The sequence below is a fragment of the Stegodyphus dumicola genome, chromosome 8, assembly GCF_044657685.1.
Source record: "Stegodyphus dumicola isolate Sdum_Otavi_A_Nest chromosome 8, ASM4465768v1".
Taxonomy (NCBI): Eukaryota; Metazoa; Arthropoda; class Arachnida; order Araneae; family Eresidae; genus Stegodyphus; species Stegodyphus dumicola.
In genome coordinates this window covers 190,580,051-190,593,388 of record NC_140775.1, presented here as the reverse complement: position 1 = coordinate 190,593,388, position 13,338 = coordinate 190,580,051, and the positions used below count along the sequence as shown (strand labels likewise).

Genomic DNA, 13,338 nt, shown 5'->3' with positions numbered 1-13,338 from the left:
CAACTCAGATCCCACTCTATAGTTGCTGCCAAACACAAGATCTGCGCCTTCATGTACATCTGGCAAGCTCCCTGGGATGACTCGGAGACCATTCAACACACCTTCTCCATCTTTTCCATGGTCTTCACCAAGGGGCTCAAAACAGACTTGTACCTACAACAAGCTTTCACAAATCACGGAGGATTTCCCATGTACCTGAGTAGGTTGTGCCATCAAATGTGCCTGCAGTGCCTCAGCTTCTTTAGCAGACATCTCACATTACATCCACGACTGTCCATTCACTTCTCCCATCCTCAGCTCCAGGGATCACATAGCCTCAAAGACCTTCTTCAGAATTACTACATACAACGGGGCATGACACCTTTCGAAGCCATATTTATGTAGTTTTGTGCTGGCTTTAGGGAGAACCAGTCAGAGGACTTTGAAAATGTGCAAGTTAGTTTTACAATTTAAACATTACTGCACTCAAAATTGGCAGATTTTAAATTCTATATGAGAAAAAAAAAACATATGTACAAAACATGGGACCACAAATTCGATTAAAAATATAGTAAACGTTAAAATTACTGCTGTACATGTAACAAATAAATAAATAAGTAAAATACATCCTTTATCAAAAATGATCCTGCACAATTTTTTTTTTTTTCTTCTGAGTTTGCAGTACTAAAAAGGAACAAATGTAGTTTTTATGTTTCTTGTGTTTGGGAGTCTTAATGATTTTGTGTTTGACGGCAATTATGGAGAATGGAATTCTTACTTGAGCCTTGGCTATATTTCCACGCAGACTTACTAGGTGGCAGGGCTGTGTTTAGCAACACAACTGTTTGAATTGTCACATTCGTTAAGTAACACAATGGATTCTGATTCTGAGAAAAGAGGGCACATTAAGTTCAGGAAAACCCCTAGTGAAACGTGGAACATAATTAAGCAAGCATATGTAGGTGAGCACTTTCAAGAAGGCGTGTTTTAAAGTGGTACAAAAAGTTTCTTGAAATCTGGATTTAGTGAAAGATGATCCCAGAGCTGATCGCTTGTCTATAGCACATACCAATGCAAAAGTGGAGAGTGTAATGCAGTTATTGAGAGAAGACCATTGTGTAACTGTGCGTGTGTGATATCAGAACTGAATTTGAATCGTGATGTATGTTGTAAGATTTTACACAAAGATTTAGGGAAATGGAAACTTGGTGCAAGAATCGTTCCCAACTCATGAACAGAAAGAGGAAAGACGATGAATTTCTGCTGAACTCTTGGATAGAGCCAGATGTGATCCCACGCTTGTGTCAAAGATTATTGCTTTTTTTTCCTTGTTCCCATGAGTTGAAAGGAAAGCTTCATCAAAATTCTTGCAGACATCCAATGGGCTGTGACAAATAAACTTAGCATCACAGTTGAAGATTTCCCTGCTCTCTCCAGAAGCATTGGCAGTTGTGTATAGATAGCTGAGGGTAGCAGCTAGGATCATTACTTGGTAAATGCAGTTTTCTATTTTTTAGGACCTTTGTCCTGGAACTTTTCTGACAAAGGATGTTGTATACAACAATACAGAAAAATAATAATGCAGTCAAAAACGATTAAAATATTTGCAAACATTTTCAGCACTATGAACATAACTGAACTCTGCTTAATTTTTCATTGTTTTCCCTCTTAGCCCAGTATATACGTCTCTTTATGTTGCAAGAAACAAAATCCACTTCTTTTAGAAACACCACGCAGTACTTGAAAGGCATTGTGCTATTCATAAATAAGTACTGTTTGGTTGTTGATTGAATTGAAAATGGAAATAATACCAGATATTGCAAGAGAAGCTTTCATACTTTACAATGCTATACATAGAAATGGATCACCCTTTATACGGCCTAAAATATTTTTTTTTGATATCTGTAATAACATATATATGTGCATATTAAAATATTTCTAAAAAAATTAGGAAACATTATAAGTATACAAATCCAGGTATAAAATACCTGAAGTTTTATGTTAAAATCAAGAAAATAATTTTTTCTCATAATAGTTTTGGGAAATGTGTGCTTTTTTAGAGAAAATCCTGGCCGGTCAGAGGGTTAACTACATGAATATTTTTTTCAAAAAAACTGCATGTCTCCGATGTAAAAATGTGACATTTCTATCTTCAGCTATTGATAATAATTTTGTGAATGAATTAGAAAATACTTTATACAGAATCATGTTCATTTAGAATTCAAAAAATAAAATAGTAAATATGATTTTGAATTCTCTTTTTATGTACAGTCAAAAAGTCTTTAATCCAGACGTCCACAATCCAGAATGATCTACAGTCCGGACCTCAAAGCTACAAATTTTCTGCACATGCGTAGTGTTTACCTATGCGCATAATACCTTTCTGCACGCGCATATGCGTTTACGCATGCACGTAATACGTTTACGCTTATCTAATTATCTATTTCAGTTAATGTTGCAGATTGCCTTGTTCCTTAATCTTCTAATTTGATCCGGCTTATTATTTTTTGCAGACCGTTAGAGCAATTTTATAAAAGTAAGCTTGAACTTTCGATTATGTCAAAAAGAACTTCCGATTCTGAAGCTGCCAAAGGATCTACAAAGCGAAAGCATGTTTCGATGTCCATCAAACAAAAAGTGGAATTGCTGCAAAAAATGATTTAAATCAGATTCCTTGTCATTATAAATATCACGAATACACATCAAATAGTTTTCTGGTTGCAATTTTCTAATTTCGACTATGCGTAATGTATGCTTTACGCACGCGTGCGTTGAAAGAAATGTTTAATAAAGTAAGCAAATATATATTAAGCTTTTTTTTTTTGTAAATTTTAATACCCTTTAGATCATAATTGCTCTTTATTTCATAAATTACGGTTTCATATTTTTAATTTTATAATTTCTGCATGCCATCTTATCAGATTTAAACTGATGATCCAGAATCCGGAAAAACCGATAATCCGTAATCGCCGAAGTCCCGATGAGTCCGGATTAAAGACTTTTGACTGTAGTAATTAAAATGATATGAATGAAGCATTGTCTTGCATCGTGAATTTTATAAATTTATATTTATTATTTTTTTCTTATCGAAACATTTTAGTGTAGAAATTGGGGAGTCTGTCCGAGGTGAAGATGTGTACATTATACAAAGTGGCTGTGGTGAAGTGAATGATAATCTAATGGAACTTTTAATTATGATTAATGCATGCAAAATAGCATCAGCTTCTCGAGTTACAGCTGTCATACCATGCTTTCCATATGCAAGACAAGACAAGAAAGACAAGGTGCATACATATTATTATTTAAAATCTATAAAACAAAAGTTTATAAATTAGAAGAAAAATTTATAAATTCTCTAAATTGAATTTAAAAATTGAGAAACTGTTAAATTTTATAAACAAGTAAGTTCCAAATCGAAATTATGTAAAAAAATTGAAAAGTTTTTATAAATTTTTTGAAGAATTAAAAAATTTCTAATATGCGATTTAATTATTCATATTTTAATGCTTTAAATTGACTTATCAAGTGGTTATAACTTAAAGCATTAAAACTAGAACAATTAAGTAGTATTGAATTCACGTTTCTTTCTAGTTTACTTTTTTATCAATAAAAATAAAGAAAAAATAATTAAAACAATTTCAATACAATTACATTTACATCCATTCTAAAAAAGTCCAGTAATTACACCAACATGAATTTCATTATCAACATATTCAACAAAATGCTACAGTATATTTAAAAAAAAAAGTAAGATTACAAACAATAAAATAATTTAAATAAAACCCCCTTGATAAGTCAATTTGAAGCATTAAAATATAAATAATTAAATTTCATATTCAGTTTAAAAATTTAGAATTACCTCAAAAAATTATAAAAACTTCTCTAAAATGTTTTTCATAAAATTTCAATTTGGAACTTATATATATATATATATATTTTTATAAAATTTAACAGCCTTTTCTATTTTTAAATTTAGTTTGAAGAATTTTCCAAGATGATGTAGTTTATTTTCTTCTAATTTACAAATTGTAAGTTTTTGTTAAAGTTTATGCAGCTTTAGAACTTGATTTTAAATTTTAAATTGTTTAAATCTCATTTTAGAACATAGTCTGTTAGTTTTTGTTAATATTTTAAATGCATTATGTCAAGATTATTTTTAAAACTATTCTGAAGGTCACATTTTTTACTAAGGATTAAGTAAGAGATTTTTAAAAACTGAAACCACTTTTTTGTGTTTTTAAACTTATTATTATTATGTTTGTTTATGTTGTAATTTAAAGTTTTTCATTAAAGCTAAACAATATGTTTATTTTTAAGTTTCTTGGCATCAGATTTAAAATATAGATGATCTTGCCAAAGTTTTTACAGAGTGTATATTGTTGGAGAACTATTCTCTTTTTCTAATTTAATTTTAGCAATTTGATTATATAATTTGAATTTATAATTCTTGCTAATTTGTTTTAATTTCTATAGTATATGCTTTTGGAAAAATTGCTGTATCTTCATTCCCCTACTAAAAATTAGTTATTTATTATAATTCTAAGATACATCCTTAATAAAATGATGCATATATTCTTAATATTTTCAAAATGCTATTGAATAATTTCAAAATATTAATTAGAGGAACAGCAAAAAAGAAAAACTAATATAATGTAATATAACTGTTAATATGAAATATGTGTCAACATGACTTTTAGTATGCAAAGCCTAGTTAGCTCTAAGGAAAAAAAAAGAGGGAATTACTCTTATATGCATCCTCAGGTCGCCAAACATTTTTAGCGAGAAACTGCAGGCTGCCATATTACTATCTAAATTTTGTGTCTACATTTCGAACTTTAAGCGTAAAATGTCTCCAAAAACGTGGTTTTTCACACATGCAAAAACCACGTTTTGAACACACAATTTAAGCCAAAAATCCAAAACAAAAACAAAAAATTTAGATAGCAAAAACATAAAGTTTCTAACCAGAAATATTTGACAAGAAGGCATGCACACAGCGATATATTTTAACTTAAAAAAACATCTACAAATCGCACAATCTAGGCAATGAATGAATCTACGAACTACGTACACCTCACTTTAATAAATTAACATAACAACAATAAATTTAAAAGAATACCATGTACACAGCATCCTGTTTAAAGAAAGCATCTACAAATTGCACAAGCTAGGCACTGCACACAAATTAACCAAATAAACTAAATTACAAACAATTCAAAAAACAACAATAACAACAAAAATTCACAGTAAAAAAAAATGAACAAAACATTCTGCAAAATAAAAACAGTAAAATAAAATGCACTTACCACAATACATTCCTGAATAAAATTTCGCCAGTCACACGTCTCGGAACAAAAGTTCTACAATTTTGCTTCAAAATTTCGAAAGTAACGATAAAAACTTCCTCCAAAGTTAACTTACTACACCAAAACCACAATCCAGCTTTTAAACTCCACTGACAGTCACATACTTTACCAGCAACCATTTGATTGCAAATCTACACAAGTCTATCAGAAACGCCCTTCTTCGTTTAAGTTCTCATAGCAGCTCTGCATTTTGGACTCCGTTTTAAAAGTCACACAGAAATTCCAAAAATACACTTCAATTCTCATTAACTTACCATGAACAAAAGGCTCGTTAACAACTCCAACATCGTATCGTTTAATACTAAATTTACTTTCCGCACAATCTAAAATACGCAACAGAAATCTTCCCACTACATCTATCATTGCAACATAGGCCATTTCAAAACATGCACGACAGGAACCAACAAGCAATTAAACCACTCCAGGAAAACATTTTTCAATGTCAACAGGGTTGCCATACAACATGCAATCGTACCAAAAACCAGTGCAGAACACATATCGCCACATTTGGTGAAATTAGGGTGCATATAAGGGTAGAGCAAAAAAGAGTTTACTCATTTTGAGTATAGAGCTACACTTTCATCTGCACTTTTACTATAGATTTCCTTTAACGTTATGTGACAGATGGGCCTCAATATTACAGAAGTAATAATTTCTCACGTAAGGTTCTCACTTGATGGTACAGAAGTCATAGATAATGGTGACACATTTAAATTTTCAATATGTTTGTAGCCAGCAGATAGTAACTTGATTTCTGAGACTGTCCCGCTGTCGGTCAACCGAAAGGTAACAGTTTTGCGGTTCCACTGCTGAATAGCAATATATTTTCTTATAGTAAACCAAAGGAGCTATATTCTGCTGGAACATGGACGTGCTCAGGTGATTTCAGCAAAATGTTCCACAAGGGCAGAATTTTAAAATTGCAAGATTTTTTATAAAGCGAAGTCAGGACAAAAATGTATGTCACAAATTAAAGCATAATGCCATTATTTAAACAACCAAGAAACAGTCTAATGCTAACAAACTTGTACATTCTGGAATATTTTATCTCCATTCTGAGGGTTTTCTTCAAAAATTCATTATTTTTCTTTATGTGTGCTTAGAATTCTTTCAACAGTTCAGCAGTATTTTGTTTTATAAGTATTTTTGATTTTAGAACATTAATATTTTCAATTTGCTGCATATTATTATTGAAGTATATGCTCAGTTATTGCATCTGTTTTCAGTTAAGAAGAGTTCACTCATTAGTATTACAAATTTGACGGAAATGTGATTACTTCGAAAACAAAAATTCTTATCCATTTAGTCTCAGTTCCAATTTTGTACAATACTGTATCTATTGTTTAAATTTTCTTCTGCTATACATTTTTGCATAATATTTCATTGAATAATGTATTATTAGATCCTTGTCATTTTACATTTTTAAAATTGAGCTTTCCTGCACATTTTTTCATTCTGTAGTAGTTATCAAAGTATACAAAACTCTAAAGATTATTTAATTATATTGCCAATTTTTCCAAGTACTAAATGCATCTGTCTTGCAAATGGATAAATTCTTCAGGAATCATTCTACATAAATAATTGATTGCTTTGGGTCCATAAAAAATATCTCCATGATTATGTAAAATACAGCTTTTAAAATTTGTGTTGACTGTCTAAACAATTTTGGAATATTTACAGAATCGGAATATATCCTAAAGTAGTATAGAGTTTCTTAAACTTTCTTTAAGTAGGGACCACTTTTATAAATTAGAATATTCTGTGGACTATCTTATTCCTTGCAATAGCAGTTTTTTAACATATGTTGCTACTTAAATACATATACTACATATAAGTTTTTAGAATACAGTTATTAATATTTGATTAATTTTTTATCAATATTAAGTAATTAAAATTAATAGGAAAAATTCATATTTATTTTTAATAATTCAAGGCTTTTAAAGTTTATATAATCTTTACCTTATTAACTAAAAATTAAATAAATAAATGTTGATACTCACAATTAATGAGATGGACAAACATGTTATTTCTTGCATAAGTCTTCTATGTTTGGATGTATATAAGTAAGCTTAAAATCGATGCATGCGTCAAATCTACATAAGTACTTTATTTGAGTTGATGATGGAAACCGTTTCTCTAACAGAAAGAAGGAAACAAAATTAGTTTTTAAGCCATAATTGTAGAGTTTTCTCTATTCTGTTTTCCTTGGCAATGAACCTAACGGTGAGAGATGTGCAGAGAAACGAATACTAATCATAGTGCGGCGAGAAGCATCACAATCGTTGTGCTTTAAATTCCTCTTAAGACTAGAATGGGAAGGTAAGGCTAGTTTAACCCATAATAAATTTCATAAAATGACTGTCCTGGGAGAAAAGGGGATATCTTCTTCTTCATAAGGTCCACAGCCTATTACATGCGGAGGCTGTCTCTCCAAGTTTCCTCCACCTGACACCTGTCGGCACTATAGTCTTCCGTTGGTTAATTCCAATTAACCTTAAATCTTGCTTGACATCACTCCGTCAATTCTTGAGAAGGTTATCTTTTTGGTTGGAAATGCATCATCATATGCAAACACATGGCTTAGCCATCTGATACAAGATGCCTTTGCAATTCTCACAATATCAGTTTCACCATATTTCCAATTTTTTCCATATAGTTCATGATTATAAAGAATCCTCCACATACCATTTTGTTGTACCGGTCCAAGGATCTTTCTTAGGATTTTTCTTTCAAAAGTTGATATCAGGTCTTTCTCTGCTAAGTGATAGATCATTACAACGTGTAATTTTCATACTTTAAAGATTTTCAGCTATAGTGTATATGCGATATATTTAAATTTTATTTTTGTCTTTCTTGGAAATCTAGGAAAACCGCAAGGGTGGGCTTTGAGGACCATTTCGGGTCTGAAGGCTGCAGTTTCAGAAATGCTGAAGTAGTGCATTAAAAATGAGTCCTGAGGGACTGCCTTAAAATCTGGGTCTGTACTGTACAAACAGTGATGTTTGGTCATTTTAGATTTACGTGGCGGAGGACCCCTGAATATACTGTCTTCTATCTATATATAAATTAATTAATTGTTTATTTTTAGTAAAATATTACAGTCAAAAGTCGTTAATCTGGATTCATCGGGACTTCGGCGATTCCAGATTATCGATTTTCCCGGATTATAGATCATCAGTTTAAATCTGGTAAGATGGCATGCAGAAATTATAAAATTAAAAATATGAAACCGTAATTTATGAAATAAAGAACAATTATGATCTAAAGGGTATCAAAATTTACAAAAAAAAAGCTTAATATTTATTTGTTTATTGTATTAAACATTTCTTTCAATGTAAGTTGTTTAAGTTGCTTCGTTTTTTATGTGATAATACATTCTCTTTAATTCTTTAAACAGACATAATTTCTTGTTCAGTTACAAAGTTCTGCTGTTCAAGTCCTATAATTGCTGTGTCGAGAATACCGACTAATTTGTCAATTGAAATTTTTTCATTTTCAATAACCTCTGTGTCACTTTCTTCGCTATTGGAAGCGAATTATAATGACAAGGAATTTGATTTAAATCATATCAAAGATGGAGTACATCGAGATGAAATACTACATTTAATAAGGAATTATAAGCCAACTAAAATAAAAACATCTGCCCTGAAGATAAGGATAGTGCTGACAGATTAACTTCCAAGCCGCAGCTTTAAAGATAAACAAAGTTTAGATAAACAAATGTTAAAGTTTAGATAAACAAAGGATATGCCTTTATCCATTTTTTTGTAGCAATTCCACTTTTTGTTTAATGAACTTCGAAACATACTTTCGCTTTGTAGATCATTTACACATTAATAAATATATATCAGAAATTTTATTTGACATAATCGAAAGTTCAAGCTTACTTTTATAAAATTGCTCTAACAGTCTGCAAAAAATAATAAGCCGGATCCAATTCGAAGATTAAGGAACAACGCAATTTGCAACATTAACTGAAATAGATAATTAAATAATTTTAGCTTAGCTTATACCGTCCGTTATACATTAAACGCGCACTCGTAAATGTATTTTGTGCATGCGCACAAGCATATTCTCAGCCGTACTTATAGATCTTACAATATCTAGTGATATTTTACTTTACCCAATTTATATAAAAAATAAATATACTGCTCTACACTATATGAAATATAGTTTAAGATATCTACTGCTGTTTACAAATAACTTGGCGACGCATGCGCAGAAAGTTTGAAGCTTTGAGGTCCGGATTATAGATCATTCCAGATTATGGGTGTCCGAATTAACGACTTTTGACTGTATAGTCAATTGTTGCAATGCATTACAACTAATCATTTCAAGTACTGAAAGTTATTTTAATTTTTCCTGTTTACCAAAGATCATCTGCATTTATTGTATTCACATGTATTGTATTTTATTCAAATAATTTAATACTTTTGTTAACAAAAATTTAATTTTGTAATTTTGAAGAATTTATTTTTGTTGTCACTGCAAAGTTTTCTTGAGAAAGTAGCTTAGCACCCATGGAAAATTTATGATATATAAAAATTTAATGAAGTTTCTATCACTAATATATGTATGCAAAATATATTGATCAAATATCTGTTTATACAAAAAATAAAATGCAAATGCTAAAATACATTTGTATGAACAATATATGTATAGTGTGCAGGAAAGAAATGATAAAAAGTAATAACACATATATTGGAAATCAGTGTGTTTGTTGCATTGTTGATTTACATGGCAGGGGAAAGCTCAAAGTTTGTGTCTCCAGGAAAACTGGTATAGAGCCAACTTGATTGATTTAGATTTCTTTATATGGCATTCACAGGATATGACCTCTTTAGACTTTTCTCTGGTGGAAGTTTGTGAAGTAATTAGTATACCGAACATCTGTGGCTAATGTTGCAGATTCGCATCCCCAAATTAGAGAGATAATGGAAGGATAAGACTACTTATTCCAGTGATACGTTCAAACATAGAAAATGAAATAAATGAAGTATTGTTTAGAACAGGGGTTCTTAACCAGGAGGGAAACCCCCCCTTATGGGAAAATTTATAGTTTCAGGGTGGAATGAAATCAGCCTTTTATTTACTTGTAATTATTTAGTTTTGTGTTTTTCTTACCAATCTCACTTATCTAACATAGGTCAGCACAAACCCATGACATTCATCGTGGCAAGGAGTCATATGCATTGTTGCTAAATAACCTTGGCACTATACAGGGTGACAGCCCGACTTTAGCTCAGTTCCACTTCCAGTTTTGAGAACATTTGGGGGGGGGCATGGGTCCGAGGATCTCGCACTATTCTCTCCCTACCATCAACCTTCTAGAAGACTTTTGGCTTGCTGCAGATTTAGAATGCCTCCATGCTGCACAGACACCATAATTTACAAATATCCATGCCTTCTTCGGGATTCGAACTCAGGTGCTTCTGTGTGGCAGTCAGAACCACCAACCACTATCTCGATGGGCATCTAGTATTTAGTTTTAGTTTATGAATATAAAAATCTATTTTTATTCAAGTTTTGGTATTTATTAGCATGTTCTATATTTTTTCTTATTTAATTTATAAAACATGTTAAATTTATTAATCTAGAAACATGTCTTATTAATCTATAAACAAAGATAGATTAACTCTTATTTAATCTATAAACATGTCTTAATTTAAATAAACATATGTATTTTTTCCGAGTTTCGGAAAGAAGGGGGGATGATTGTCGAGCAGTGATGAAAGGTATGCATGGGACAAAACAATGTTGAGAACCCCTGGCCTAGATAAAGCTCAAACTGTTAATCACACTCCATAGAAAACTTATTTCTAACTATGTAAATCAAACTGCATTTAGTACATTGATTTTGGATATGTGCAATGTTCTTTTTTTCACTTCTTATTTTCCTCTTAATGTATTTAATAAAATACAAGTAAAAGGATTTCAAATTTTAAAAAAAAAAAATATTTATGGAAAATCAGTGTTGTGGTCTCAGCACCCAAGATAGGTATTTGAGGAATTTTGACACCTTATGTTTAATAAATTTGTAGTTGCTGCATTTTTGCACTATTAATGAGTATTGCAATTTTGCAAAATTTTATCTGTTTGGTACTTTATCGTGTTTGGTTGTTTAGTTTTATTACATTTACACAATACAATTACATTTACAATAAAAAAAATTTTTAAAAAATGTTAAAAAGATTATCCCATCCGAGGAAAAAATTTTGGGAGGCATTATTGTTGCATCATGTTAATTGGTAGTTAAAGCTGGAGGAAATTTTTTCTGAAAAGGTATTTAAAGTTTGAAAAAATATATTAATGGGAGAAAAAAATAAAAACTTATAATACATACATACACAAATATAATGTAAATACTTTATTATTAACAAAAATCTTGTATTTTAGAGCCGTGCTCCTATTTCTGCTAAACTTGTTGCCAATATGCTCTCTGTATCTGGAGCAGATCACATAATTACCATGGATTTGCACGCATCACAGATACAGGTAAGTGAATTTTTTTCTTCATATAAATGTGTATTTTCTGTTAATAAATTATAAAATATTAATTATTTAAATCTAACTTTTTTTTAAACAGCCAGTTTATCATTTAACGTATTTTAATTCTTTTAGGGATTTTTTGATATTCCTGTAGATAATCTATATGCAGAACCAGCTGTTTTAAAGTGGATCCGAGAAAACATCGTAGAGTGGCGTAATAGCTGCATAGTTTCTCCTGATGCAGGAGGTGCAAAAAGGTAAACATTACCAAGCTGCATTATATTTCATTTTAAAGAACTTTTTTAATGTATTTGTAATTTACAGCAATGAATATCAAAAATCTCTGTGTGAGTAATTTTATCTCAAAATATGCTTCTTGCTTATGTAAAAAATCTATAATATTATCTGATTTCAGAGTGACTTCAATCGCTGATCGTTTAAATGTAGAGTTTGCTTTAATTCACAAAGAACGGAAGAAAGCCAATGAAGTTGCATCAATGGTATTGGTTGGTGACGTAAAGGATCGAGTTGCTATTTTAGTAGATGACATGGCAGATACTTGTGGCACGATTTGCCATGCTGCTGAAAAGTAAGTTGATTGATTAATACATATTTTCACATGCAATGCCATCTAATCTTGTGGTTTTTCGTTTTTGTTTGTTCATCTTCATCTACTTTTCAGAATATCTTTGTATAAATATCGCAGAAAATTATTGTTGGGAAATTTAATATTAAAAATTATGAGAACATTGCATAAGATGATGTATATAGCTTGGATTTTCAATCAGTGCAATTACAGAATTCTAGATAACAGCTTTCTTTTTATAATAATTTTAAAAAACTCAAGTTGAAAATAGAATATAAAATTGGCACATAGATTATACAGAAAGTCATGTCGTATGAAATCTACAGTTTTTTATTGCATGAAAAAATGTTGTAGATAAGTCAGGTTTTGTAAGGCCTTTGTCCACAAAAGCAGTGAAAATTGGCCAAATGGAAATTGCAATTTTGAGGAATGGACTTGTAGGAAAAGTGTGCAAAGTTAGTGATTAAACACTTCAGCAGTAAGATGATAAAGCCTTTTAATTTTCAACCGAAAAAATGGAATTGCTTTTAAAATATGTAGTAATGATTTGTGAGCCGTTGATTTTTGAGTAAGATCTGAAAAGACCATTATGACTATGTAAGCAATATACAGATAATCATGATAGATCAGCTAAAAGTGATCGCATTAAATAACTTCTGACACAACTAAAAAAGCAGCTGCTTTTCAAATGTTGTATAATTTAAAAAAAAACTGACTTTGAATATGATAATGCAAATATAAATCTTACAAATACGGAGTTTCTTCCTACATCTTGTAATGTTTGAAAAAGTTTTTCAGAAAGTTTACAATTTTATAGGTGTGTGAGAAGTTTTTAAAAAATAGAATTGTAGTATTGAGCTGGAGTGTGATGCTGTATAATGAACTGTATTTTAAATTATCTATCTGCAATAAAATCTA

General features: G+C 30.6%; 1 protein-coding gene across 1 annotated transcript in view; it reads left to right on the top strand.

Annotated features, from left to right (window-relative positions):
- LOC118184813 (phosphoribosyl pyrophosphate synthetase) overlaps nt 1–13,338 on the top strand; it is a 42,039-nt gene that overhangs the window by 5,182 nt on the left and 23,519 nt on the right. The window contains exons 2-5 of the mRNA XM_035354539.2: nt 3,080–3,263; nt 11,742–11,840; nt 11,967–12,091; nt 12,250–12,423. Of these exons, the coding sequence (XP_035210430.1) occupies nt 3,080–3,263; nt 11,742–11,840; nt 11,967–12,091; nt 12,250–12,423 (582 nt within the window). The remainder of the gene's footprint in view (nt 1–3,079; nt 3,264–11,741; nt 11,841–11,966; nt 12,092–12,249; nt 12,424–13,338) is intronic.